Genomic DNA, 26643 nt, shown 5'->3' on the forward strand with positions numbered 1-26643 from the left:
TCAATTGAATGTCACCTTAATAATTATATTCTTTACAAATAAAAGTACCAAAGTTTTTCATCACATTTTCACCAAATTAAATTCGCACCTCTTCGGCATAATAGTTAGACTGGACAACAATGATGATGGTAGAAATACAAGTAATCCAGAGTTTTTCTCGTTGATCTGCGTATAGTAGTTATTATCTTCCACTCGTCCGATGGAACAAAGTTCTTTCAACAACCATAAATAACTGCAATTTTGATACACCAAAAGTCCCACCATGACAACATACATATTCTGAAGGGGCATGACAAATGACTAATAATAATATGATCGTCACATATCATTTCAAGATGCTGTCCATTGAGGTAGTACTCTTCCTGCAGTATTTTTACAAGTCACTTGATCTAATGCATCAATTTCTATGATGTCAAAATCTAGGTCTTCATCAGGGCATCCTTGAAAATAATCTTCCTCTGGAGAATCATATATCACACCTTTCCTATTTTGTCTCTTTACCGTCCTTTTCTTTGAACGACCTGTACTTTTGGTGGGGGCGTCATCATCCTCAACATTTGTATCTGAATTTCCATTTGGTACTCGTCTCTTTTTGGTAGAGTCTGCACTTCCTTTGCTACCGCTACCGATGTTGTCCAACTTGTAATGTTCATTTACGGTTTTTTCAATGGTTTCCAGTAACTGATCCCCATACTTGCTTACCTTAGCCCTGTGTTAAACCAAAACGTTAATAATGCTGGTTCACTAACAAGGACACGACTATTCCCAGAATGAACTTACTTGCCAATGCCATTGATATCAAGGAGTTCTTCTTTTGTTCTCGGCACTCTTTTGCTTATCAGAAGCAATGTAGCATTACTAAATAGAAACAGAATCTAATCAGATGCTTGCTTTTATCATGAGGGTATAGCAGACATATATCATGTCATGTAATAAAGAAGAAATGGATTTATCATGCAAATTTTATTTTTCAATTGCATTGTTTATAATCCGAAACAACAAAGAGTACATGAATCCTACATGGAGAAATTGTTACTTGAATAACAAGAAGGAAAATGTCAAATAACTTACCCAAATATGTGGTGAGGCATGACACCCTCTCCAGCTTCTGTAACAAGACTTTTCCTCAACAACCGCAGGGCATTGTATAACTTAGCTGAAAGAATCTGAAGTAGATTTGTCTTAAATATAATTCAAAACAGTTAGAAATTTCAACAAGCAAACTGAAAAACAACCCATCTTTTACATGATCCACTTCAGTTTGAGGTGAAGGAGGGTCAATTTGCATAACATTCAGCTTTTCAGAGGTCAGAGAACCCTTAGCTGGAGTTGCATCAGATTTCCCTGGTTTTGATGCCTTTACAGAGGATGGGAATCTACAAAGGTTAAAAATTCCAATGAGCAGAATAAACACACATGTATTGTGAACTTGAGGCCAAAGAAAAAACACATATTGTGAACTTGAGGCCAGAGAAGGTTAAGACGAATTCAAGTGAAATCATATCTATAAAGGCACTCGCATACAAACAAGGAACTCTCATGGAAAGTTGTTCTATCAATGAACAAATTAGCCCTTCAAATTTAGAAATTTAAGCAAGAAACAACTTAATGAGATGGACAAACCTCAATATAATTCTCTGGCCTGCAAACAGATTACGGACCTTGGGCTCATTTACCTGAAAAAACAATTCAATGCATTAGAAAACTTACAGTCATTAGAATCTAACTATGTAAAGTAACATTAAGAAGCTATATCACTCATTTAAAGCAAAATGAACAAATATTAAGCCTGTAAATAAAATTGCAGCATACAACTTTTGAGTTGCTGATACCTTCAATATTGATGATACAGATCCATAAAAATCACTTTTCTTTACTTCCTCCCCAAGAAAATCCTCAACAACAAGATGATGCAATATGCGGGAAGCCTCACCCTTAGCTAGATGCTTTCCAGCACCATGAAGGCTCACAGTCTCATGCCGGTGTTTCTTGACCTTATTTTGGCATTAAAAACATGATTAAGAAAATAATTAATGGCTATTAAGAACGACAACATATTGTAAAGAATGAAAAACAAAGAAAACAAATACATGTTTATTGACATACCATTTGGCTTAAGGAACCACGATACACTTCTAATATATGAGATGATGAGAACCTCTGTCCTGTTAGCTTAACAAGTTCAACCTAAGCATAAGATAACAAAAAAAAGTAGTTGAAACTGAGAACGAGAGGACTCAAATATTACAAAACTAAAAGAAATTCAATAAATGGAAGGATGAAAAAAATATATAGATAGAAATTGCTTCCAAACCAATTGATTTGCAATCTCAGTGACATCCTTCTCAATGAAACTTGTGATCTTTAAGCAATTATCACATGTTTTCTGACAAGTTGAAGAATTGAACTTCTCCCCAAAATGAGCAAGCTGCAGAAGGCGCCGACAATCAACATCATTTTCACAATAACTGACCTGAGACAGTTCAAGAGAAAGAATTAGTAACATAATAAAAATTTAAAAAAAAATATAGAATCTCAAAGTTCTTTTAAAAAAATTACCATTCGCACAAGGTTTTCAGTGTTTGTTTCTAGTATCCTTCCTGAATTTATCATATTTGAACGGTTGTATCCAGATGTCATGGAACTTTGCTCTATTGCTCCTTGGCTTAACATATGCTTAACTCGTATCTGAAAATATGAGATGCAATTAGATATAAGCAATAAAAGAAGGTAAGGAGATAGGATCTCAATCATCACTTGTTTCATATGATTTGCCAATAATGAGTGTTAACTTAGTTTCAAGAAACATACAAATTATAGTCAAGAAGTAAACAGGTTGTAACTGATACTAACATAATCACTATAGTTATAGTATAATATACAGGATGAACGTTGACCATCTCTACCAGCTCGTCCACATTCCTGAAAGGAAAATATATATCATACATGTAAGCCAACAGAAGCAAAACCTATATGCCAAACACATTTTTATGTTCTGTCAGTACCTGATGATAGCCTTCAATAGATTTTGGGAGGGAATGATGGATTACAAAGCGGACATCAGGTTTGTTAATACCTGAAATACCAACTTTAAAATATGATCCCATTCAATTAACCAGTGCAGCAAGCCGTAGCAAGGAAGTAAATATACCCATTCCAAATGCCACAGTAGCACAAATTATATTGATCTCATCTTTGCTCCACTGCTTTTGAACAGAAGCACGTTGAGCAGGGTCCATGCTACCATGATAAAATGCACATTTATGCCCACATTCCTGAACAATGAATATAACTAGATAATGTATTCACAAGCCAAAAAATAGATGTCAACTTCCACAGTTTTTTTCATTAAAAAAAAATCAAGCAGCTTGTTAAAACCGGGCTTCATGTGCAGGAAGGTCACCAGAGTGCACTTATGGTTTTATCAGATACCCATATCATCATGCAGAAACAGCAAAACATAACACAAACATGAACCATAATGAAAAAAAGAAAGAAAAACAAGAGCAAGCTAGAAAACCACAGCCAATTCATCACATCATACATTCTAGTCAAATATACAAAATATAAAGTAATGGCTAATGAAAAGAACTAACCTGTAATTTTTCAGCAACCTTTTCACAGTCCATACGTGAAAGACAATAGATAATGCCACATTCATCAAAATGATTCACCCTAATGAATTTGTCAATGTCCTCCAAACACTTTTTAGTCTTGGGGACAACAGAATACCTGCAATGTTGAAAATGAACATGATTTATCCATTGAAGGTTTAGTAAGAAGTCAATCTTCGTATAACGCACCATAAGTTTGGGCGATTAAAACTTTGCCGAAAAATGATGCAGTTAACAAGACCAAGTGCTTGCACTACATCTTCTTTTACACTAGCTGTTGCTGTAGCTGTTAAAGCTAAAACAGGAGTATTTGGGAATTTCTGCTTCAATATACCAAGTCCCTGGGAAAATTAACAGTGGCAATTAAAATTTAAGCAATATATTATCATGTGATTTGCATGAATTTGAAGGGTACCAAAGCTCCAACCTGATAATCTGGTCTAAAATCATGCCCCCATTGGCTCACACAGTGAGCCTCATCAATTACTATCCTTGCAAGCAATTCACGAAAATGTAAATTGTCCAAGTGGCGTAGAAGATTATCACTTCTGCAGTCAAAGTAAAAACAATAGCATTATGGAAAAAGAAGACTATGGTTCTTAAGTTAAAAAATGCATATGTCAAGTAAAAATGTTTCAAAGAGTAGAACAGCTATAAATAATGGCACTCACCTGGCAACCTTTTCGGGTGTCACATATAATAACTTGTATTTACAATAATCAGAATTAAGTTCTCGGAGGATCTCCTGCTGTTCAGCCCATTCCATATTGGCACTTAAGTAAGCAGCTGGTATATTTGCCTGTATACAAGCCAACAGGAGCTAATAAGCATATGTCCATCTATCAGAAAAACACATGACGTAAAAAGAAAGCATATTAGTTACAGAATCAGCAATACCTGCAATAGGTGCATTATTTGATCTTGAATAAGGGACACAAGGGGAGAAATTACTAATGTTATACCAGGACGAATAAGAGCTGGTAACTGCATGGCAAGACAATCCAAAGTTGGAAGTTCGCAACATTAGTATAATCTAGACAAATCAATCACTAAAACCAATTAAGTATTATCTACAGTCTATGTGTAAATTAGAAAGGGAGAAGGCCATAACTCAAAAAGGTCTCTTGAAAGATCATATTACCTGATAGGTCAGACTCTTTCCACCACCAGTGGGCATCAGAACAAAAACATCACATCCACTCATTGAGGCATTAATGATCTCTCTTTGATTGGGGCGAAATGAGTGATTTCCAAATACTTTTTTATTATTAACCTAAAAGTAAGGAAAAAGTTATAAAGATGAGTTACATTCACTGGAAACTGACAATAATTCAGTTAAATACCTCTAACTCTTTTGTCCAAGGAAAATCGTAGCTGCTCCAGCGTTTGTCTCCAGAACCTTCAATGTAATTAACTTCAATAATCTTTGGGATGAACGCTTCCCTCCCCACCGAACCTAATGGCATGTTACAATTATCTACAGAAAAAGATGGAAGAGACTGGAACGATGACCCATATGTCTCATTACCCATATAAGCCTGGGTATCATATCTCTTAGATCCATTACAGAGGACAGTTTGCTGAGGTGTTTCATACACAAAAGATGTAGGTGGTGCCGTGGATGCAGAAAAATGTGACTTTTGCCTTTCCTCATTAAGATTTCCAGAATGAATATATTTTTCAAGCTGCTGAATTTGCTTATTGAGCTGTGACCTAGCATTAGCAACAAGTTTTATTTTCAACTCAAATGCTATTCAATTTAAAAGGAATATGCTGTAACATTTTTCTTTTTCAAGTATAATGATTCAGCATAACTATATATATATATATATATATATATATATATATATATATATATATATATATATATAAATCGATGATGAAGCCCTTGAGCTTTTTTCTTGGATTGTATGTGGTATATAATGAAAATGCTAAAAACAGGATGTAATCCCCAGAGAAAGGCACACCTATCATGGCGAAGCTTTGCTATCTGTGTAGAATTGAGGTTTTCACCATTGTCAAGCAGCTCATTAGAGATTGCAATTAGATTATCCTTCATTTCCTGCAAATGACTTGCTGCTTCAGGGCAAAACCCTAACTGCATCCAGTTTTAAGATTAGGCATATCAATCTGACAAATAAACATGGATAACTTGTGAAAGATCAAAATGTCTGAACAAAAATACCTTGTAACCATGGATGCAATCTAAACACAACTCTGGTGGCAAAACATTATCCCCCTGTCTAGCAAAATTATCTTTATCTGCAGTTGGTGTTATAGGAGGAAACTTGGATATTGATGGTTTGGGAGTGCAAGTTGACTGGTGTTCCTCAACAATTTGGTCAACATCAATGTTCTTAAAGACAGTCAAAAGCAGGACAGAAACAAAAAGAGAGAAATCAGCATCTACATGGATGTAAACAGTTAGGATACACTTAAGTAATGGCTTATTAATAAAAAAAAGAAAGAAAACAAACCTCCTTATTAAAAAAACAAAGAAAACAAACCTCCTCATTGGCAAACGAGTGAATAAAAGAACATAATTATAATTACAGAGTGAATAAAACAAACCTCCTCATCAGTTGTGATTTCACAAAATAATTGGGCAAACTGTTACCTTCAAGTTGGAATAACTCAATATAAATTCATCAGCAAACTAGTAAAAGACTAAAAGTTAAATTGTATAAAGCTCTGTATCAATGTGACTAATAACTTTAGTTAGCCCTTTGATGTTATAATCGTTCATTAAACCACAATCAAATCAAGCAAGTTAAAATCAAGCAAGCCTTGTAAGAAAAATCCAAATGAATTTGACTCATTCAACTTAACCAAAGTGTACTAAATTACCGCAAGTATGGCATCATCATCATCGTCAATATCTACAGCCATGCAGTTAGAAGACTTGATGATTTGGCCTGTGTAATTAGTATGATTGTTCACCAAACCATCCAAACCCCGAGAACTATGATTGTTAACAATCGGAGTTACAGTGACATCAGGACATATCCGGCTGTCATTCTCATAGCGTCCATGGAAGGAAGTTGTTCTCCTATCTTCATGAAGCTGAGGAGTAACCTGTGTTTTTCCTAGTTGGACATAGATCCTACTAGAATTTTGTAGACTTGAATGAGCAGTTAAAGCCTGTTGGGAATTGTTTCAACAGAAGTCATTGCAAAATTATAGAAGTCTCATGTAAGAACATTTACATTGATTCAAGTGATTCAGAACCAAGAGATAGGAAAATAAATGTCAAGTTCAGGTTGATCTATATGATTATAAGAAAAACCATGACACAGAGAATGCAAGTTAGACTTAAACCAGCATATAGATTATCAGAGAAAATATATTGGTTTCAAAGGAAACATGTTTATCAATAACATGGCAGGAAAAAAACATCCCAATAAACAAAAAAAAAATGTTAACCAAAGAGAACAAAGTGATAACATGTAATAAAACTACTCACGCTTATATAACATTTATACTAGTATACCTTCTCGACTTGTACTCTGTGTGAACCTTGAATAGTTTCACTTCGTCGAAATACAAACCTGAAAGAATGAATGCATTAGAGAGCAAGTTGAAAGTGTGCTGAAACCCAGATACATTTGACAGAAGAAACAGAAAAATGAAAATCCTTTCAGAAATGATCTATGCACTGACTAGCAAAAAGTGGAATAAAAACATCATAATCCAAAATGGTAACTTTGAACTGAAACACATTATACTACTTATACTACTGTGTTAGCAAAGCAATAATTGCCTATAGAAGTAAATGAAATGCCTATAGTGTGCAGTGCAGCCACTAGGAACGAAATTGCTTCCGTATATTCAGCCACATATATGATGCCTAATCATTATATGCAAAAGCCTAAATCCCATTGTCTAGGAACTATAGACATGAAACTTTCAACCAAGGTTTTAAATATCAATCTCGGTCATGTTCGGTTTCGTCGCGTTTGTTGAAATATGGCAGATGCAGTCCCAATTGCGGAAGCTGGACAAAGTTAAAAAAAACCTTGATGTTGTGGCCCAAATCACGGTCGCCGACCGTTTTTTAAAAACCTTGCTCTCAACTAACTAGCAATAGAACAAAGAATAAAATTGGGTGATTGTTGGTTGTTGAAGTAAATAATAAAAAGGCAAGCATACCCGGCAGTCCCAGGGTTTGGTTCTGCGTGGTGTGGCGGCTTCTTAGGTGGGACAGAAAACAGAAAAGTGGAGCTCAAAAATTTGGCTTGGGAGGAGAAATTCTCAAGAGCATTGGCATGCTGCAACAAATTGACCTTGGGACCCTGGGTCGAATTGGCTTCACTGACAGCATTCAAAAACCTTATTAGAGACTAAACGATGAAGTACAGTGAATGGTGGAAACGAATAAAGGAACAATAATACATTACCCTTGTCTCATTTCAGTAGCAACCAAACAACATATTCCCTGCAGATTCAGAATTCAAATTCAAATGTAACGAAATAATAATAATGATTTCAGTTTCAGCGGTACAGAAAAATGTAGAAAAAAGCGATGACATAGCATACCTTAGCTTAATTTCGGAAGAGAAATGCGATAGAAAAGAAAACCCTAGAAAAAGTGATTATTGCGACGATTGGATTGAAACAGAATGAAAGAGGGTTCTCTACTTCCAAATGCTACTGCAACAAAGCATTGGCGGGATTTTTCATTTCATCTCTCTCTGCAAAAACTCTTTTTAGTATTTATTTACTTTTTTTCTGATTTGAGTGTGTAACTCAATAAAATTAAAATTAATATGTACTTTACATGACGAGAAATTTGGATCATTCGGATTCGGATGCGTTTGAGTTTGAGATTTTGCGCGGTGAGGAGAAAATGAGGGAAGGGAGAAAATATTTAAAAATTTTGCTTTTTGAAAAAAAAAATCTGACCATGGTATTTTTTGTATTTTATTTTCTCTTGATTAAACATACCATTTAGGTTTTAGTACATAATTAGAAATTTGGATGAGTTTATTTAAATAACTTATATAAGAAAGAAAATTTGAAAAACAAAAGTTAATAAGTATCTTGATGATAATTACTTTTTTTAAAAAGGATGATAATTATTAAAGAAATGAAAAAATATATATTTTATAAAAAAAACCGTTATAAACATATTTTTAATATAATTTATTGTAATTTTTAAGAATTTTTTCCTTATTTGAGAAAATTCACTATAATTAAATTTATTAACTTCATTTAAAAAATGAACAGAATATCTAATAATTACTCAAATAAATAAATATAAGATTGCTTTTTTTGGTATTACAATTTCATAATTTCCAAGAACAACATTATTAAGAGAGCAACCAATATGTGTGGGTTGGTATTTTCTTTTTTGAAAAATAAATGTATTTTGAGCTTGTGAGTATACAAATACTACAATTTTTGTCAAAAAATTATAATTTATTTAACAATGTTTTATTGAGTGTTTATGAGTATGTCGTATTAAAATAATAAATTTAATATATTAAATATTTTAAATTATATTTTTATAAAGTATTAAATACTTTAAAGTTTGAATTTTATTTCAAAGGTATTAAATATTTTGCATTCTTCCGTACATTAATATTTTTGACATTTTTAATATAATAAATATTTTTCAAAAAAATTGAACTTTTTGTTACGCATTTATTGGAACATTATTTTTTTTCTTCAATTCAACATTTTCTTGGGATTTCATATTAATCTAGTTCTATCCGATTAACAATCAGATTCAGTTGTAAAATTTTGATACTCATCTTTAATTTTTACGAATAAAAAAACTCATATTAACTAGTAAACAATATAGTGAGATGGAATAATAAATAAAATTTTTAATAATGTTCCAATAAACATGAGCATGAATTTTACGCAAGTGAAAATAAATGGTTTCATCAATATAAAAAGATTAAAGAAAGAAAAATAAATGGTTTCATGCGAGAAGTTAGTGGTTTGTTAACTTTTTAACCATTAAAATTTTAAGAAAAAATTGAGATTTATTCCGTTTACATTTCACTTTTTATTTTAAAAACTCTTTTTACTTTTGTTGAGGTAATTGAATCTTGGCTTAATATAACTTTTTTATTATTATATTTTATAATTGTTTTGTTCTGATATATTAAATTCACAAGTTTCATTTTGGTCTATTTTGATGTTTTTTTTTTCAATTTTTCGATTGAAACATTAATCTTTTGTTAACACTTAACTTTAAAAATAATTATTTTACCATACAATTAAAAATTATCACTATTTAAGAAAAAAGAGAGATCTCACAAGAAAGATGATGGAATCATCCAAATACCATTACCATTGTTCATTATCAAATTATTTTCCCCAACACTATCACGCGATGGCATGCACAATGATTGACGGTGGTTCTACAGTTAAGTGAAGGCGCGTGGGAGTTGTTGGTGGCGTGCACCAACTATGAGGTTGGAGGGAGAGGTGGTTCTGCGTGTATATTTGGGCTAACGGAACTCGCAATTTTCAAATCTAAGAAATAGAGGATAGTTTGTGATTTTCCAAATCTGAGAAAGGGAGGGCAATTTGTGATTTTCTAAATTGAGAAACGGAGGGTGGTTCGATGGTGTCGTCCTGTTAGTTGGGAAGAGTTCATCGTTGTCGTTACGGTTACGGATGTTGTTGTCCTTCGATTATGTTGTCATGGTTGACTTTCTTTGATGATGTTGTTGTGGTGGTAGTGATGGTGGTCTATGACGAAGAAGAAAGAAAAAGGAAGAAGATATAACTTGGGTGGTAGTTCTCAATCTTGGTTGAAGGAAATGATTTTTTTTTTTTTGTGATTTTTAATCTTAAAAATAAAACAGAGATAGTCAATATTTTTAGCTGTCACTATATTAATTAATTATTTTAAAATCTAAGTGTTAACACGATACTAACATTTGGTTTGCTAGCCGAATCGGAAGCAATAACCAAAATGAGACACTTTAAAAACTCAAAGCAACAAAATGCAACTTTTAAAACTTAGGACTAGTTTGTTGGATGAAATAATTATCATATCATGTTAATATATTGTTTGTTTGGTGCACCAACATGATATGATTTATTTATCTTATTATCTATCCTATCCTGTTTGGGTTGTGTATTTCTTATCTTATAGGGGGAACTGAGTTAGGAAGTAATTGGATAGGACAGTCGCTATCTCTTCCTCTCTCTCCCTCTAATTGGCTCATGCCACCACTACCACCTTCGTCAATCCTATCATCATTGTCGCTGTCGTCACCATCACCCTCAGCATTGTCGTTGTCGTCACCGTCACTACAACCATATCCATCTCCATCATAGCAACCACCATCATCCATCACCGTCATAACAACCACTACCACCGTTGCTATTATTGCCGTAACCACCGCCGTTGTCATTGTCAATACTTTAATTATTACTATTATCATCATTGTCACCATCGTCACTGTTATTACTGCCATTGTAATCATCATTGTCATTGTCACCACCATAACTATTACCACATCATCATCATTGTTATCATCATCATTGTTGTCATTTTCTATCATTCTTTGGTTCGTATCATATTGCATACCAAACACATTGGATAGAATTAAAGTTAATCATACTCTTATCATTTGGTGTTCATATATCTTATTTTATCATATTCTGTATTGACTACCAAACGAGTTCTTAGTGTATTAAATGAAACAATGAAAAAATATAATGGATAAAAAAAATTATCATGAGGCCTTGAGATCTTTTAAATAAGTAAGTCTAATTTTTGAAACCTAAAGAAAATAAAAGTGTAATTAGGTGAAATCTAGAAGGAAAAAAAAAACAGCAGCTTTTTCTAAATTTAATTCTGCACGACTAAAATTAATTTAATTTAATACAGTATATATGAATTTTGATTCCTTTATCAGTTTTTCTCTCTATTTCATTATCTTAATAGTATCAATTATTACTGTATTTTATTATCTCAGTGCTGTAACTTTCACGCATCCATCCAAACAAAACTTAATCCCGTGATTAAAGTTAGGTCAAATGAATGAAAAGGCCAAAAGGGCAAATTTGTTGGATGGATAGATATAAGTCAGAAGATGATTAATTATGCGGTCTGAAGCTAATGGCGACTCAGCTGCTTTGTATGTGTTGCGGTGCTCAGCCTCAGCCTCAGCCTCAGGTAAGTAAGGATTCATTCACCACTTCACTTTTTTTCTCATGAATATAATATCATGTCACTCATTCAACAATAACAAACCCAAAATCATTGAACAACACAAGATAAGATTTAAGATAGATAATTCATAACTTGTCGTCGGTACGTGTATGAAACATGTGTTCCTTGTCATGGCAGGCAGCACCGTTTATGAGGTTCCCATTTTGGAATTCAGTTCATCCAAAGAATCCAACAAGTGTAGTAAGGGTGCAAGCAGAAGCAGCAGATATGAATATGAATTCAATCCCACACGTGCTGAGTGTTGCTGGGTCTGATTCTGGGGGTGGTGCTGGAATCCAAGCTGATCTTAAGACTTGTGCGGCTCGCCGTGTCTACTGTTCCACTGTCATTACTGCTGTTACTGCTCAGAACACTGCTGGGGTTCAAGGACTCAACATTCTACCTGAGGATTTTGTGGCAGACCAGTTGCACTCTGTGCTCTCTGATATGCATGTTCATGTCGTAAGTCTAACTAATGTTTTAAATAGCGGTCGTGGACTGCTATTTAAAACCATGAGTCTAACTAATGACTGTCTGCAACTCCTATAATTTCCAGCATGTTATGGATTGCTAATGTTGTGTTGCTATGTCTCTAGGTCAAAACAGGCATGCTGCCCTCTCTTAATATAGTCAAGGTCCTTTGTCAGACCCTTAGGAAATTTCCCATCAAAGGTATTAATTCACTTGTTCAAAAATTGCTTCCCTGTTTAGTACTCCCTCCTGTCTCAAATATATAAGCAACAAAAGTGTCTTATTTTTTTTGTCTCAAATATAAGCAAATCTCAATTACCTATGTCTTATTTAATCAGACTATCTCCAAAATATCCTTCATTTTATAAGGTCAAAGACTTTTTTTATGCTTGATATCAAGTTCCACTGAAGGATAGTTTATAAAAAATGTTTATTTTCTTAATTGGAAATGACACAATTTAATGAAATTAACTAATTTTCTTAATAAGTGTGAAGTATGTCTTTTTATCAAGACTAGAGGGAGTATTTAATTGCAATTGGAGTGACTTCTATGCTTTCTTCGTCTTGGCTGAAGGCAGCTCTTGTGGTTGATCCTGTCATGATATCTACCAGTGGGGATGTACTTGTTGGTCCTTCCGTTCTTGCTGGATTTCTGTATGTGTTTCTGAACTTGAACTGTTCTGTATCTGTTTCACATCAAAGTATTATTCATATTCTTCAGTCTTCACAACAGGATCTAGATTCAAATTATGTCTCTTGGTTTTTTCAGTTATTGGTGGATAACATTAAAACAATGATATATTCAAAATTCAATTTTATTTTTCATCTTTGTTACTGTTTCTAAAATTATTTCAAAATTCAGATTTATCAATAAAACTGTAGGAAATTGGCTCCACTTATTTATTGGATCCTGAGTGCAGGGAGGAGCTGCTTCCCATGACTGACATTGTAACCCCAAATATAAAAGAGGCATCAGTTTTACTTGGTGGTGTGCCGCTGAAATCAGTTTCTGACATGCGCACTGCTGCCAAATTGATACATGATTTGGGTCCTAGGTTTGTGGCTCTTTAATATATTTGGTTCTTCCAGTCTAACCAAGCAATGTTTTAAAACTATTTTTTGTCTCTTACTGTTTACTCATAATTTTTTGTCTATGCTTTAAGAAACTTATATTAATATCAAAGAAGTTTTTTCCTTTAGCAAAACTTACCTGCATGAGTAGTAGACTTCCAACCTTAAACTGCTTGTTTGGTAAAGCTTGAACTTTACAATATGATTCATGGACCTTTTAAAATTTCATTTCATATTTTTGACGAAGTTCAAACTGTGAGGAAATAATTACTGAGGGCCTTAGTAGTAGTACTTTTGGAGTTGAGAATACATTCTGTGCTTATCATACCACTGTTTATATTGACCTGCACAAACTAGATGATTAAATTGTTTCCCTAAAGTAATGATGCCCAACAATTGCTTTGCTTGCTTGCTTCCTAGGTCATAATAATAAATATAAAAAAACCTTCAACTTCAGAGTATTGTGATTTTACTGATTCTTAATTTTCATTGCAGGAATGTACTTGTCAAGGGTGGTGACCTCCCTAATTCGTTAGATGCTATTGATGTATTCTTTGATGGTGAGATTCAAGTCTTCAATTCTGAGACACAATGTTTCCCCAAAAATTAAACAAAATCTGAGACATAGCAACTTCTTTCCTTTACTTTTTGCTAATGTATGTTTAGGCATGGCAATGGGGCCCGAACCCGTGGGGCCCGCCCCGATTTTGACGGGAGAAACCCGAGTTGACCGGGGTCGGATTTTCCCCGACAGCCAAAGTCGGGTTCGGGGATGGGATTATTAATATCCAACCCGAATCCGTCCCGCTAATAATTAATTTTAAAAAATATCATTACATATATATAACACACTAAAACATGAAACTATTGGATTGAATTTTATGCTACTGTTGGATTGGATTTTATGTTGTCATGTACAATCTAAAAATATGTTATGATTGTTATTTAAAATTGTATTTTTCATTCTATGAAAAATTATAATTTTTATAGAATTTTATAAGCATGTCGGGGGCGGGGGCGGGAGCGGGACGAGGAAAATCCGACCCCGTCAGGGGCGGGGGGAATGGGGAGTCGAGGGCAGGGGTGGGGTAAGCAAAATCTGGTCCCGACCCGTCCCGTTGCCATGCCTATGTATGTCCAAATCTTTGTTAAAAATGAACTCAATTTCTAGGTCTTGAGTTTTGCAGGTGAGGAGTTCTACGAGCTGTGTTCACCGCGTGTAAATACTCGCAATAGTCATGGTACTGGTTGTACCTTGGCATCATGCATAGCAGCAGAGCTGGCAAAGGGTTCATCAATGCTTTCTGCAGTTAAGGTTTGTTCAACTATCTCAATTGAATTCATATTAATATTGAAGGATCTCATTGGGCAATGCCCATGATTTACTCCCTTCTTTTCACTCGATAAATAAAAGAAATTGAAAGATGGACTATGGTATAATTGTAATATTTTTACATATTTGGATTCTGGCAGACAGCTAAACATTTTATTGAGGCTGCCTTGGATTATAGTAGAGATATGACAATTGGAAATGGAGCTCAAGGCCCTTTTGACCATTTTTTGGCACTTAATATCAATCAGAGTTCTTGTAGGCTGAATAGGTTCAATCCAAATGACTTGCTGTTATATGCTGTAACGGATTCGGCTATGAATAGGAAGTGGGGCCGTTCTATTGCTGAAGCTGTTAAGGCTGCTGTAGAAGGAGGTGCTACCATTGTTCAATTAAGGTTTGCTTCTTCAAATATGTTTTACTTTTTTTGTACTATCCTACACGTGTTAGCGAATATCTGAGATTCTTGCCATCAGTATTTGATAGCAGATATAATTCTCCATGGTTTAATATGCCAAGCAGACTATCCTAAAGATCTGGAAATTAATAGCACTATTTTGTTTCTTGTATTTCCTTCTCTTTCATTCCCTTCTCTGCTCAATACAAGAAGAAAAATGATTAAACATCCAGTAGAGTCAGGTGTTCAATTTCTTGGCTGAACAGTTGAACTCTAGCTAGCTATTACGCCAGGAATAATTCTTTTCTATTATTTTGTCCAGATTCCTCATCTCTTGCACGGGCAATTAAATACAGGGGATAAGAAAAAACTCTGCAAAGTATATGCTATATTCCACTTGATATTTATATCAAAACAGTTTAAGCTGCATTACTGCATGCAGATCTTGTTGAAGTTTGTCTTGCAAACTTTCTTGTGGTGCTGCCTTTAACTGTTTGAAATCAACTAATCTCATTCAGCTAATTTTATCACCACCAAAATCTGTCTACTCCATTTCTTTCTTTGATCATATCTCAGCTCGGCTTAACCTGTTACTTAACCTAAACATCTCAGGCTGGCTATCTAACATTGTGCCTTCCATGAAAACAGATAGGGTATCATTAGGCTATCTTCTAAAGAAAACATTCCGCTGAGACTATAATTCATGTTGTGCCTTGACTACCAAATACCAATTTATAAAGTTAATCCTCAGGCCAATGATTGCCTGATCATTATTTGTCTTTGTGATTACTAATATTAATTGAATTAAGAAATGTTTGTTTTGTCACTTTATTTGAAGTGTCTGATGATGCGTGTTTGATTTTTACTTCCTATTAGGACTTAACTGCAGGCATTGTTACATTAAATGTAAAACATCCAAAATATCTTGTTTTATTATTTAACCAGGATTGAAAGTCTACTACACATATAAACGGAGAGTAATGTTGTCTTCTGGATCACTTAGAAACACAACATAATATTCAGTCCTTATTCTCTCCTTTTCCTCAGTCAATACCTAAATCTCCACAATTTCAACAGGCACAAATTATTTTATCCTGATTTACGTCAATGACTTTTCAGGGAGAAGGATGCTGAGACACGAGATTTTCTTGAAGCTGCCAAAGTGTGCCTCGAAATATGCCATTCCTATGGAGTACCTTTACTTATAAATGATCGTATAGATGTGGCCCTTGCTTGTGATGCTGATGGTGTTCATGTTGGTCAGTCTGACATGCCTGCACGTCTTGCTAGAACTCTCCTTGGTCCTGAAAAGATAATTGGTGTATCGTGCAAGACGCCTGAGCAAGCCCACCAAGCATGGATTGATGGTGCCGATTACATTGGTTGTGGTGGTGTTTATCCAACTAATACAAAGGCAAATAATCGTACTATAGGCTTAGAAGGCTTGAAGGAAGTATGCCTGGCCTCTACACTTCCTGTGGTTGCAATTGGTGGCATTGGTCTGTCAAATGCACGTGAAGTCATGAAACTTGGTGCACCAAATCTCAATGGGGTTGCTGTTGTTTCTGCTCTATTTGACAGGGAATGCATTTTGACTGAGACAAGAAACTTGCACGCATTAGTAAGTTAGGCAGCATTGTTGATACAATGAATATATTAGAATGTGGGAGCAATTTTGCTTGGTTCTTTCTAGTCAAGGAAGTGATTACTAAAGTTGTAGTTGCTTTTGCCTCTAGGATGGAAATATATAACTGCATATTCTTTTCGGCACCGTGCTAAACTTACAAAACATACCAATTAAGTAGTTTATGATTGCTCGATACTGGGGCAGAACAAAACATTTGGAGGCTCATTCATTTGCCTATGTTGGATGTTCGTACCTGTTGATTTACAAATAATGGTTTGATTGTTCGCGAAAATTATTCTGCTTCGCATTTTGTTTTTCAGCTGTGCTAGCAGTATTATCGATCAGACAATTTTCAACACTGCCGTTTTCCAATGATATATTGCCCTCGAATCCGAATATCAAAGTTATTTTAGGTGATGAGAGAATTATAGTTTCTACTAATTTTTACTACTCGCGTAATTGATTATTCTTTTTTTCATAAATTGAAAATTTTGTATATCACATAAAGATTAATTGAAATTGGAATCATATATTCTCCCTCTATCCTTAATTATAAAATCTTTTAACTAATTCACATTTTTTAAAGAAATTTAATTTAGTTAATCATATTAAATTTATTGATTACTTGTATTATTTTTTTAAATTTTTTTTCTTATATTTATTGATTACTTGTATTATTTTTTTTTTAATTTTTTTTTCTTATCTCTATATTCACTTAATTACATCTTATTAATATTTTAAGAGAAAATAATTAATAATATATATGAAAAAATAATTAATGTATTTAAAAAAATAAGAACAACAAATCTTATAAAAAGGGACAACATCTTATAGTTAGAGACATAAGGAGTATGTAATAATTTTTTTTTTGTCTTAATCCTCCAATTCATTTGGAAAAATAAATTTTAACTAATTCTTCAGCTAGAAAAAATAAATAAAGTTTGATAAAAAAATATTTCAAACTTACATAATTGATTCGATCTTATCTTCAAAGGCATTAATTTCTTTCTTATATATATGTAATATTTTATTGTTACTTAATAATTTCTCTAAAACGTTAACTAAATAGAGTATTTACCGAATAAAAACTTTTTTTTAGCTGAATGTCAAAAAAGTTTTGTTTTTTACGCACAAAACGTAAAACAAAATGCCCTTTAGCTCAGACTTGTTAACACCCTTGTCAATTGTCTATTTTGTTATTTCTTTCTCTCGATTCGAATGGGACGTGCGAGCTTTGTCTATAAGGTTGCTTGCTTGGTGTAAGAGATTCTTGATATAAAAATAAGTATGAATCGGTACAACAACACTGACCCTTTTCACTTGCGTTCAAATTAAAAACTTCAGAGTTGTGTACTTTTGGTAAATAACAAAATATCATACAAGTAAAACAGTTTGTTACGTTAAAAAGTTATGTTGAACTTGAACTAAACTATATTTTGCTTTCCAAGACGTCAAGTCGGTTATTATATAGCTGAGAAACATATTGCTACAAACTGAAACAGGCATCACTACTAGCATAGTCAAAAAACCAGATTTAACACAGGAAGCTCTTTAAGGCCTGAAAACTAAACCAAAGGGAAAGGAAACGGATACAAGAAGACACTACACCTAGCATTTTGACCTCCAAACAAAAGCATATGTCCCTAAATCCCTACTGTGAGATAAATAGGGAGAAGAGAGGGATGGAGAGCAAAAGGGACAGGTTAATAATACTTATAATATGATCACAATTAACAACCATGCACAACCTTACCATGCACAACCTTAAAAAAATGTACAGCCATTTATTAAACTATATGTCCCATGCGGAAAACTTAATTTTATACATACAAGCAAAACACACTCACCTTAGTTGAACTTAGCTAAGTGCAAAGGAAACCAAGAATCAATTGCTCTCTATCTAAAAATAAACACTTTTTAACTGACATGAAATTCCCCACTTGCTTGTGCTTCCTTGACTCTCTTTTCGTACTCATCTTCTTCAGTCTCAGCCACTGCTTCTTTTGTTTCATCCTCTTCTTCTTCCTCCCCTCCCCAGCCAAATCCTCCAATTGACCTGGATGCTGGAGGTGGAGCCTTGGCCTCCTCAACAATATTCATGATGTCCTCTATACTCTGAAGAGAAAAGGTTGGGTTTTCTTTTCTGTAGTAGGCAGCTTGAGCTACTTCTGTTAATTCTCTGGGCAAGTTCTTTACAAACCATGGGTGGGACTTGATTTCCTTAATGGTGATTCTCTGCAGTAAATCACAATATAGAGTGAAATTTAGCACTACACTTCATTATAGGACATGTCTGAAACTTAGCAAATGACTGAAAAGACCACTACAAAACAAAACTATGATTATGAAATTGTTGAACAATTATGAGCTAACTTCTAGTGAATATCATGTGCAGGTAGTATGTGCATACCCTAGCTGGATTTGCCACAAAAATGCGAGATAGAAGATGTCTACAGTCTTGAGATATGTGAACGTAGTCTGGAATCTTGTATTGAACAGCCATAATTCGCTGTATAAGAATGTTAAGAGTCAGAAAGTGTACACAGTTTATAAATTAATCAACTGAGATGAAAAAAAAAACAACTAAAAAAAGTACATTGATGGTTTTCCTGAAATTTTTGGGATCCTCTTGGTCTTCAAATGGGTATGCTCCCACCAGCATTACATAAAGAGTCACTCCACAGGACCATACATCTGCTAACTGAGCAGAAACAAAACAGCATAGAAGAACTAGAAAATGAACATCATTGATGTATCATACACAGAAAACTCATCAAGAAAGATTTAATCTATCTGTGGCCAACACCTGTGCTACAGATATTGCATCATAAACTACCCAATTCACACATACTATTTTGTCCATATTATTCAGCTAGTTAAATGTGGACACATCAAGTCATTGTGCATAATGCACAATTTCAAATATGTAATTGCATGTGACACATCAAGCATAACTAAATTTGCTTAAAGACCTTGTGCCAATGGAAATTATTATTATCATCCTATGAGAAATCCCTACGTGTTGAACCATTCCATGGCATTCTTAATCTTATACAATGATAGAAACAAAATTACCTTTCCATCATACTCTCTACGTGAAAGAACCTCAGGTGCAATGTAGGCCGGGGTTCCCACCGTTGACTTAGGCCTAGAATGAAGCAGAGATGACTGGAAAATAAAAGGTTATCAGAAGCAAAACTTATAAAAAAATGACTTAATAATTTATTAAAGCAATCGGTGTTGATATCACTCCATAATCAAACCTTAGAATAGCCAAAATCACAAATTTTGAGCCGTGGGGCTGGGCTGCCATCCAATAATGTGTTCTCCAGCTTCAAGTCTCGATGACAGATTTGCTACAAAAGAATGAAAATTCCAAAGAAAATAATCACAAAGGAAACAAAAAAAAAAAAAACAAATTACCAGCAGAAACAATCCACACTCAATATAATTATTCTATTCACCATGGAATGACAGTAGCTAACTCCTGAGATGAGCTGCTGGAAGAAATATCGAGCCTGGAAAGGTAAAGGAGATAACAAGAATGAGAACCAAACTATAGAATCCCCCAGCACTTGGTTCCAAGAATGAAGTGGGGGAAGAAAGAAAAGCAGCTGTGTGTGCCTTTAACAAGTAGGAAAGGGAAAAAAGTACAACTTCACAAATTAATGTAGTTAAGCCTCAAAATTTTAATAGCTAAAATTTGTTACTTCAGTTATCTTAACAAGTAGTATTTGTTTGAGATACAATGCCATTTCATTTTCAACAGAGGTCCTTATATCCACTCAAAAAATGAAAAAAAAAAATCAGTTAAGAAATTGTAAATTTTTTTTTTTGAAACTATGTTATTGGTATAGAGTATCTATCGGCTTTGCCAGTTAAAATTTGGCTGACCACCTTTAGTGGGTTTTTCCCCTCTCAACCACATTTTTTTCCTCTCAACCACAATTTTTTCATCCACAAGGTTCAAACATGAGACCTTGCTGAATGGGACTTGGGTTAAGAACATTGTAATTTGGAAACTCTTAAATAATTTTATTTGAAAAATGACCGACCTCATCTTCGCTGAATCTTCCAGCACTGCAAATCCTCTCAAAGAGCTCTCCACCAGCCGCATACTCCATAACAATACCCAGATGGGTTGGAGTCAGAACCACCTGCAAAACTGAAATCACATGTTAAACAACCTAAAAACATGGCACTCACTCTCGGCCTCAGCCACAACACAACAATAAGAATCATATATATCATATGCACAGAGTACAGTACAGTACAGACCTCCTTGAACCGAATAATATTGGGGTGCCGAAGACTTCTATGGTTTATGATTTCCCTCGCAACATTCTCATCAATCTGGAAAACACCAATCAATTAAAAAAAATAATCACAAAACAAAACATAATAATAATAATGATAATAATAATAATACACATACGTATATGTGCTATCTTAACTAACTTGAATCGTGTTTGGACTAATAAATAATAGACAAAAAAAAGATATTTTTTTTTTAAAAAAAGGGGGATTTAGAGTGAAAGTGAAAGGAGTAGAGTAGAAGCAAACCTTGTGACCCCGTTCAATGTATTTCATGGCAACAAGCTCCTTGGTGTCTTTGTGTCGCATGAGCCTGGCCACACCGAAATTCCCAGATCCTATATCCTTCACGAGCTCGTATTTCTCCATCCCGAATCGGAAATTTCAGAGCTTTGAAAGCGGGGAGCTGCAGATCGAAATGGAGAATTGGAGAATGGAGAGAGAGAGAAGAATCAATAAGGTGCAGAGCAGTTACGCAAAAATACAAAGGTGGCGAATTTATTTATGAGAGAGAAAGAAGTGGGATTTGGGAGAGTTTCGAAGGAAAGCAAAGAATCGTGAGCGCAATTTGCAGCGAGATTAAAAATGACAATTTCGGGATTTGAAGAATTGAAGGAACAGACAGAGGAATTGCAACTTTAACTTTAACGCAGGGGAAGAAAATACTGATAAGAAAGAGACAAAAGAATTCTTGTGTTTGTGTTTGTGTGTGCGTAGCATAGTCAGAATACAAACTCACTCTAAAGAGAATATGAATATGCCATCTATCTATGTATCTGCCTGCACCTGCATTCACGCATCCTTTTCAACCTTTTATATATATATATATATATATATATATAGAGAGAATCATCCTTTTCAAATTAATCTCTCAGATCTTATCATTATCGTCCAAAATTATGTTACAATAGGTCCTTTGGTTGAAAAACAAAGTTTGAATATGTTTTTTTTTTTATAAATGTAATATATTATATTAATTTATCCCATCATCTCTTAATTCACTTATACTTATAACATGTATTAAAAATAAAAATTTAAGAATAAGAGATAGTCAAATAAAAAGAATTTTAAAAAAATATTACATATATGAAAAATTAAAAGAAAATTAATTAATTTAATTAATAATAATAAATTTATCTTAAATTAATAACTTTTTTTTAAGATTATCATTATTATTGATATTTTCTCTTTTCTGATTATTTGTTAATGTATTATCTTTCTTCTTTTAATTAGATTAGAGATATTTTTAATTTAAAAATAATTAACACAATCAATATTATTTTTAACTTGTGTCTTATTTATAAATAAGTACAGTATTTGATAAAAGTTATTCAGCACTAGTCCAGAAAAGTTGAATATTCATTCAAAAATTCCCCAAGTTCTCGTGAGCTGAATATTGGTTGGTATACCTATTAGACTCAGATTCATTATTTGCAAGATTAGAGTCAAGATGTAAAATTGGAAGAAAATACTTTAGGCATTTATTGTCTGGTTATCTATTTTTTTTTTTTAAATTACTCTTGAAGTTATTATTGGGATTCATCGTTTTCTTTTCATCTTTATCTAATTAATTAATCAATCCGTGATAGTCTTCTTCTTTCGCTCTTATAAGAGAGATAACAAAACTCTCCAAAAAATAACAGAAGAGAGAAATCGTGACATTGTCTATCTTCATTAATAAATTAATTACCGATTTAATATTAAACTTACAAAATTACATAAACTAAATTAGAGAATTTAATTCGATCAAATAAATATTTTAGTGAAATATTATAATATTTTTTTCTAACATAAAAAATATAATTAATAAAATCAAAAAGTATTATTTTATAAATATAAAAATTATTTATAAGATAGAATAATATTCTATTAATACATATAAAAATCAGACCATATGATTAATTATTATAGGTGATTATTTGAGAATTATTTTTTATCTCATATCAGGAAGTTTTTAATAAAAATATGAAATAACTTTTATTTTCAAATATAAAAATAAAGAAATATGAAATTATTTTAAATTTTTATTTTTTTAAAAAACTCAAATTCATGTCTTTTTGAAATTATAAATTGAAATATTTACCTAAATATAAAATGTATCATACACAAACTAAAAAAATTCAAACTTTAAGGAAGAAAAAGTAAAAAGAGAATTTACACCAATGGAAAAAATTGCAAAGGTAGAAGGATCGTATGAATTGTTTCCAAGAGAGCAAGTCGATTGGGGGTTCTACTTTTCAAGGGGCATAAAGAGAATTGCTCTTAGGATTCTAATCGATCGTATTGTTCCTCTATGGCATTTTGGTTCATCACCTTATTGTCGTTTGACCATCATCCAATGATGAATTGAGCAAACTTGTAATGCATATTGCAGAACATGTTTAGATAAAAGTTAGAAAAATACTCTTTTGAATTCCAATACAATAAACAAAGAAGGAAGAAGAGCGTGTTATATTTAAGTCGGGAAAGTTCAAAAATATTTTTACTCCCAAAATAATAATTTCGTTCTTATTCATTTTGTGTATTGGAATTTGAAATTGTGTATTAGAATTTGTAAATGTACTTTCCTAACTTTTATCTAAACACAATCGAAGTATTGTTTGAAGAGAAAAAAAAAAAAAAACACTTTTGAGTTCTTTTAACTTGAAATCCAATTATCCGAACATATATTGTTTAGATCAATGAAAAAACAGAGTTATAGTGAGAATTATCGCATCATTGTACGATACAAATCACAGAAAAATGGTTTAGAACTAAATGAAAAAAATATAGTACATGCATGTGTGTTAGGTACTAGAATAGAATAGAAAATGAGAGAAGCATAGAATCAAGTGGAGAATGGATTTGCATGAGCCGCAAAAAGGAAGTTGCACGAGTCATGAGGTTTGACAATATGAGAGTAATGTGGAGGTGGAACTAATCCATTTCATAAATGAAATCCATCGTGACGTGCCTCATCATTTCATCTTTCATTTTTTTAGCATTTTCTCAGCTTCTGGAATTTCCTTGTCCCTCACTCCAAAATTCATTCATTTTTCTAAATCACATGATTAGAACAGAGAATGACATTTCTATGCGTGCCTCATCATTTTTTGACTTCTTGCTTAGTACTAACCAAGTCATCTCTTGGAGTTGGAGGTATCCATTTTGTTTCCCCTTTTTTAGTTTTTCCTACCTCATTGTCGTATAATGCTGTAATTTTACTGCCTTCCACGACTCTTATTTCTTCCATTTTTGGTTATGCTTCTATTTTAGTAATTCAGTTAAGATAAAGTTATTATTATTATTTAAAACTATTTTCTTAACCTTTATCTCGACATAACAATTGTTGAAGAGTAAAAAATAGAAGAGAGAAATCGTGATATTTAGTGTATTGATAATATTTAAAAATATGAATCATTATTATACTTATAGTATTATACGCTCTATTTTTTATATTCCAAACATATGAATTGTTACTATAGATTATTTTTTGACACTTATACCTATTTTATCCAACTTGATTGTTTCCGATAAAAAGTATACGTAATCTATAAAAAAAATTCTCACTGTTACATAATTAAAAGAACTTTTTTTTTAAGTGAGACTTTAAAGAACTTATTAACACTTTCCTACAAAATTATAATAAAAACTTTCTTATTATATATTATTGTCGCCATCTCGCATTTATGCGTATGGGGTCCCTTTTTTAAGGTCAACAGACGTGAGTGCCTGAAGCTTCATGAATCAGAATCTAGCAATGGCCCATTGGATCGATATTTTTTTTCATAAGATCGATTCTTTTGCTTTATTGTTTTAGGGATATGCTAGGTGCACCCAGCAATATTGCTGGTGCACCCAGCAATTCAATGAAAGGTCAATTTTGCCCTTCATTTAAAAAAATAAAAAGCATTTTTTTCCCGGAAGCATTCTCTCTTTTTCACTGTGTCTCTTCCGCAAAAGCTTCTTCTCTTCTCTCTTCCCCGACAAGCTTCTTCTCCGCGAGCTTCTCCGACAGCCCTTGGACCCATTTGCTTTCGAGGTAGGTGGCCTTCTTCTTAGCTTTGGTTTTGTTATGCACTACATTAGGGTAGGTTAGTGTAACGTTAGGTTAGTGGAACCTTAGGGTAGAAGACGGAACCTTAGGGTAGAAGACGAAACCTAGGGTACGGAAAGTTTCCGGAAGAAGTGTTCTTCCGGAAGTAACAAAACGTTTTCCGGAAGAACACTTCTTCCGGAAGACTTCCGGAAAACGTCTTCCGGGAACTTTCCGGAAGAAGTGGTTCTTCCGGAAGAATTCCGGAAGACGCGCACTTCCGGAAGAACTTCCAAAGTTCCGGAAGACCTTTCCGGAAGAACCCCTAATTAAAACAAAAAAAATTATAATCCACAATATATATCATTATACCTAATTAAACCAATAATTCATTATTAACTAACAGAAATATATATAAAACAGAAATTAAAAAAATTATAAAACAGAAATTAAAATAAATTAGTAATAATTTAACATTCCGGAAGACCTTGATCCGGAAGTGGTCATTCCGGACCTTCCTCCTTCTGTGCCTAAAATTTCTTCCGGATACATTTTTTACTGTTTTTCTTCTCTAAAAGCTAACCGGAAAACGAAATAAACGCGTACCTCCGACAAAATAGGAACAACAGCCACTAATAAAACTTCAAATACGGAACACGGGACCACCAAATCTTCAAATACTTCACTTCACGGGACCACCAACAGACTGCTGAAGGGACCACCACCGAAACAACAGCAAACGGAAGAAGAAACAAAGCAAACGGAAGAAGAAAGAAAGAAAGCGCAGTAAAACACAGCCTGAAGACGTTAATTTAAAGAAATTTACACAAGGGCAAAATCGTCATTACATACGCATTAAAAAAAAAAACTAACTTCCGGAAGAAGCTTCTTCCGGAAGACAATGGAATTCTTCCGGAAGAAGCTTCTTCCGGAAACATTCCGGATGACGTTCTTCCGGAAATTGTCTGTGAGTATTTCCGGAAGACACAAATTATTCTTCCGGAAGAAGATTCTTCCGGAAACTTTCCGGAAAAATTATTTCCGGAAACTTTCCGGAAGAACCTTCTTCCGGAAGAATAATTGCTGAAGGGCAGTTTCGCCACTTCACTGTTTACTGGGTGCCCCAGCAATAATGCTGGATGCACGTAGCAACTCCCATTGTTTTAATGTGCGTGAGACACCAAAAGCCCAATTGAAACACCAGGACCAAGTTTTCCCCACACACACAAAAAAATAATATAGTCACAAAATAATACTTTACTCATGTGTATTCTTACATTATAAATTAAAATACACAATTTAAAATATTTTAGAATTAGACATTTCAATATTTCTTCTTCTCTTTTTCAGTATTGTAATTAATTATTTTTCCCAACCATCTTAATTTTTTTTATATTTGTAAATTTATCAATAATAAAAAATAATCTTATTATGTGTTTATTTCAAGAATTAAAAATTCATTTTCAAATATAATTTAGAAATATAATATTTCTATATTGGTTACAATTTTTTTGTTAATAAGTTACAATCTTTTTACTAAGTATTTGGGAAAATAATAATATTATCTTTGACTTCATTCTTGTTAATGGATGAAAAGTGATATTCTCGTAAAATGAAAAGTTATT

At 33.3% G+C, this 26643-nt stretch overlaps 3 protein-coding genes across 5 annotated transcripts; 1 reads left to right on the plus strand and 2 right to left on the minus strand.

The window, feature by feature from the left end:
* Positions 1-8448, minus strand: LOC100800006 (ATP-dependent DNA helicase Q-like 4A). Of its 2 annotated transcripts, XM_003532945.5 has the most exons (26): positions 8151-8446; positions 8012-8049; positions 7764-7925; positions 7105-7162; positions 6462-6755; positions 5800-5970; positions 5582-5712; positions 4958-5327; positions 4756-4887; positions 4512-4598; positions 4286-4413; positions 4042-4162; positions 3804-3955; positions 3597-3732; positions 3152-3275; positions 3006-3076; positions 2854-2922; positions 2560-2688; positions 2315-2473; positions 2107-2187; positions 1833-1994; positions 1624-1676; positions 1247-1376; positions 1072-1166; positions 781-858; positions 1-709 (listed from the first exon to the last, which is right to left on the minus strand). In XM_003532945.5, the coding sequence occupies exons 2-26, from the start codon at positions 8020-8022 to the stop codon at positions 331-333; spliced, it is 3483 nt and encodes a 1160-aa protein (XP_003532993.1). In that variant the 5' UTR covers positions 8023-8049; positions 8151-8446; the 3' UTR covers positions 1-330. The 2 variants fall into 2 exon arrangements, 1 of the variants encoding a protein (XP_003532993.1); XR_005892604.1 differs by lacking the exon at positions 1-709 and having other exon boundaries at positions 776-858; positions 1072-1156; positions 8151-8448.
* Positions 8449-11605: 3157 nt separating this feature from the next.
* On the plus strand, positions 11606-16981 carry LOC100811722 (thiamine biosynthetic bifunctional enzyme TH1, chloroplastic). Its single transcript, XM_006585433.2, has 9 exons — positions 11606-11757; positions 11932-12255; positions 12390-12465; positions 12843-12918; positions 13185-13319; positions 13831-13895; positions 14523-14650; positions 14809-15062; positions 16182-16981. The coding sequence occupies exons 1-9, from the start codon at positions 11701-11703 to the stop codon at positions 16690-16692; spliced, it is 1626 nt and encodes a 541-aa protein (XP_006585496.1). The 5' UTR covers positions 11606-11700; the 3' UTR covers positions 16693-16981.
* Positions 16982-18453: 1472 nt separating this feature from the next.
* On the minus strand, positions 18454-21823 carry LOC100812259 (serine/threonine-protein kinase SRK2A). 2 transcript variants are annotated; one of them, XM_006585434.3, is made up of 10 exons: positions 21743-21823; positions 21253-21409; positions 20968-21042; positions 20745-20846; positions 20154-20207; positions 19953-20045; positions 19765-19857; positions 19286-19390; positions 19100-19198; positions 18454-18924 (listed from the first exon to the last, which is right to left on the minus strand). In XM_006585434.3, the coding sequence occupies exons 2-10, from the start codon at positions 21370-21372 to the stop codon at positions 18607-18609; spliced, it is 1059 nt and encodes a 352-aa protein (XP_006585497.1). In that variant the 5' UTR covers positions 21373-21409; positions 21743-21823; the 3' UTR covers positions 18454-18606. The 2 variants fall into 2 exon arrangements, with proteins under 2 accessions (XP_006585497.1, XP_025985454.1); XM_026129669.2 differs by lacking the exon at positions 21743-21823 and having other exon boundaries at positions 20745-20854; positions 21253-21304.
* Positions 21824-26643: the final 4820 nt, after the last annotated feature.

Source organism: Glycine max, chromosome 8 (genome assembly GCF_000004515.6).
Source record: "Glycine max cultivar Williams 82 chromosome 8, Glycine_max_v4.0, whole genome shotgun sequence".
NCBI classification, from domain to species: Eukaryota; Viridiplantae; Streptophyta; class Magnoliopsida; order Fabales; family Fabaceae; genus Glycine; species Glycine max.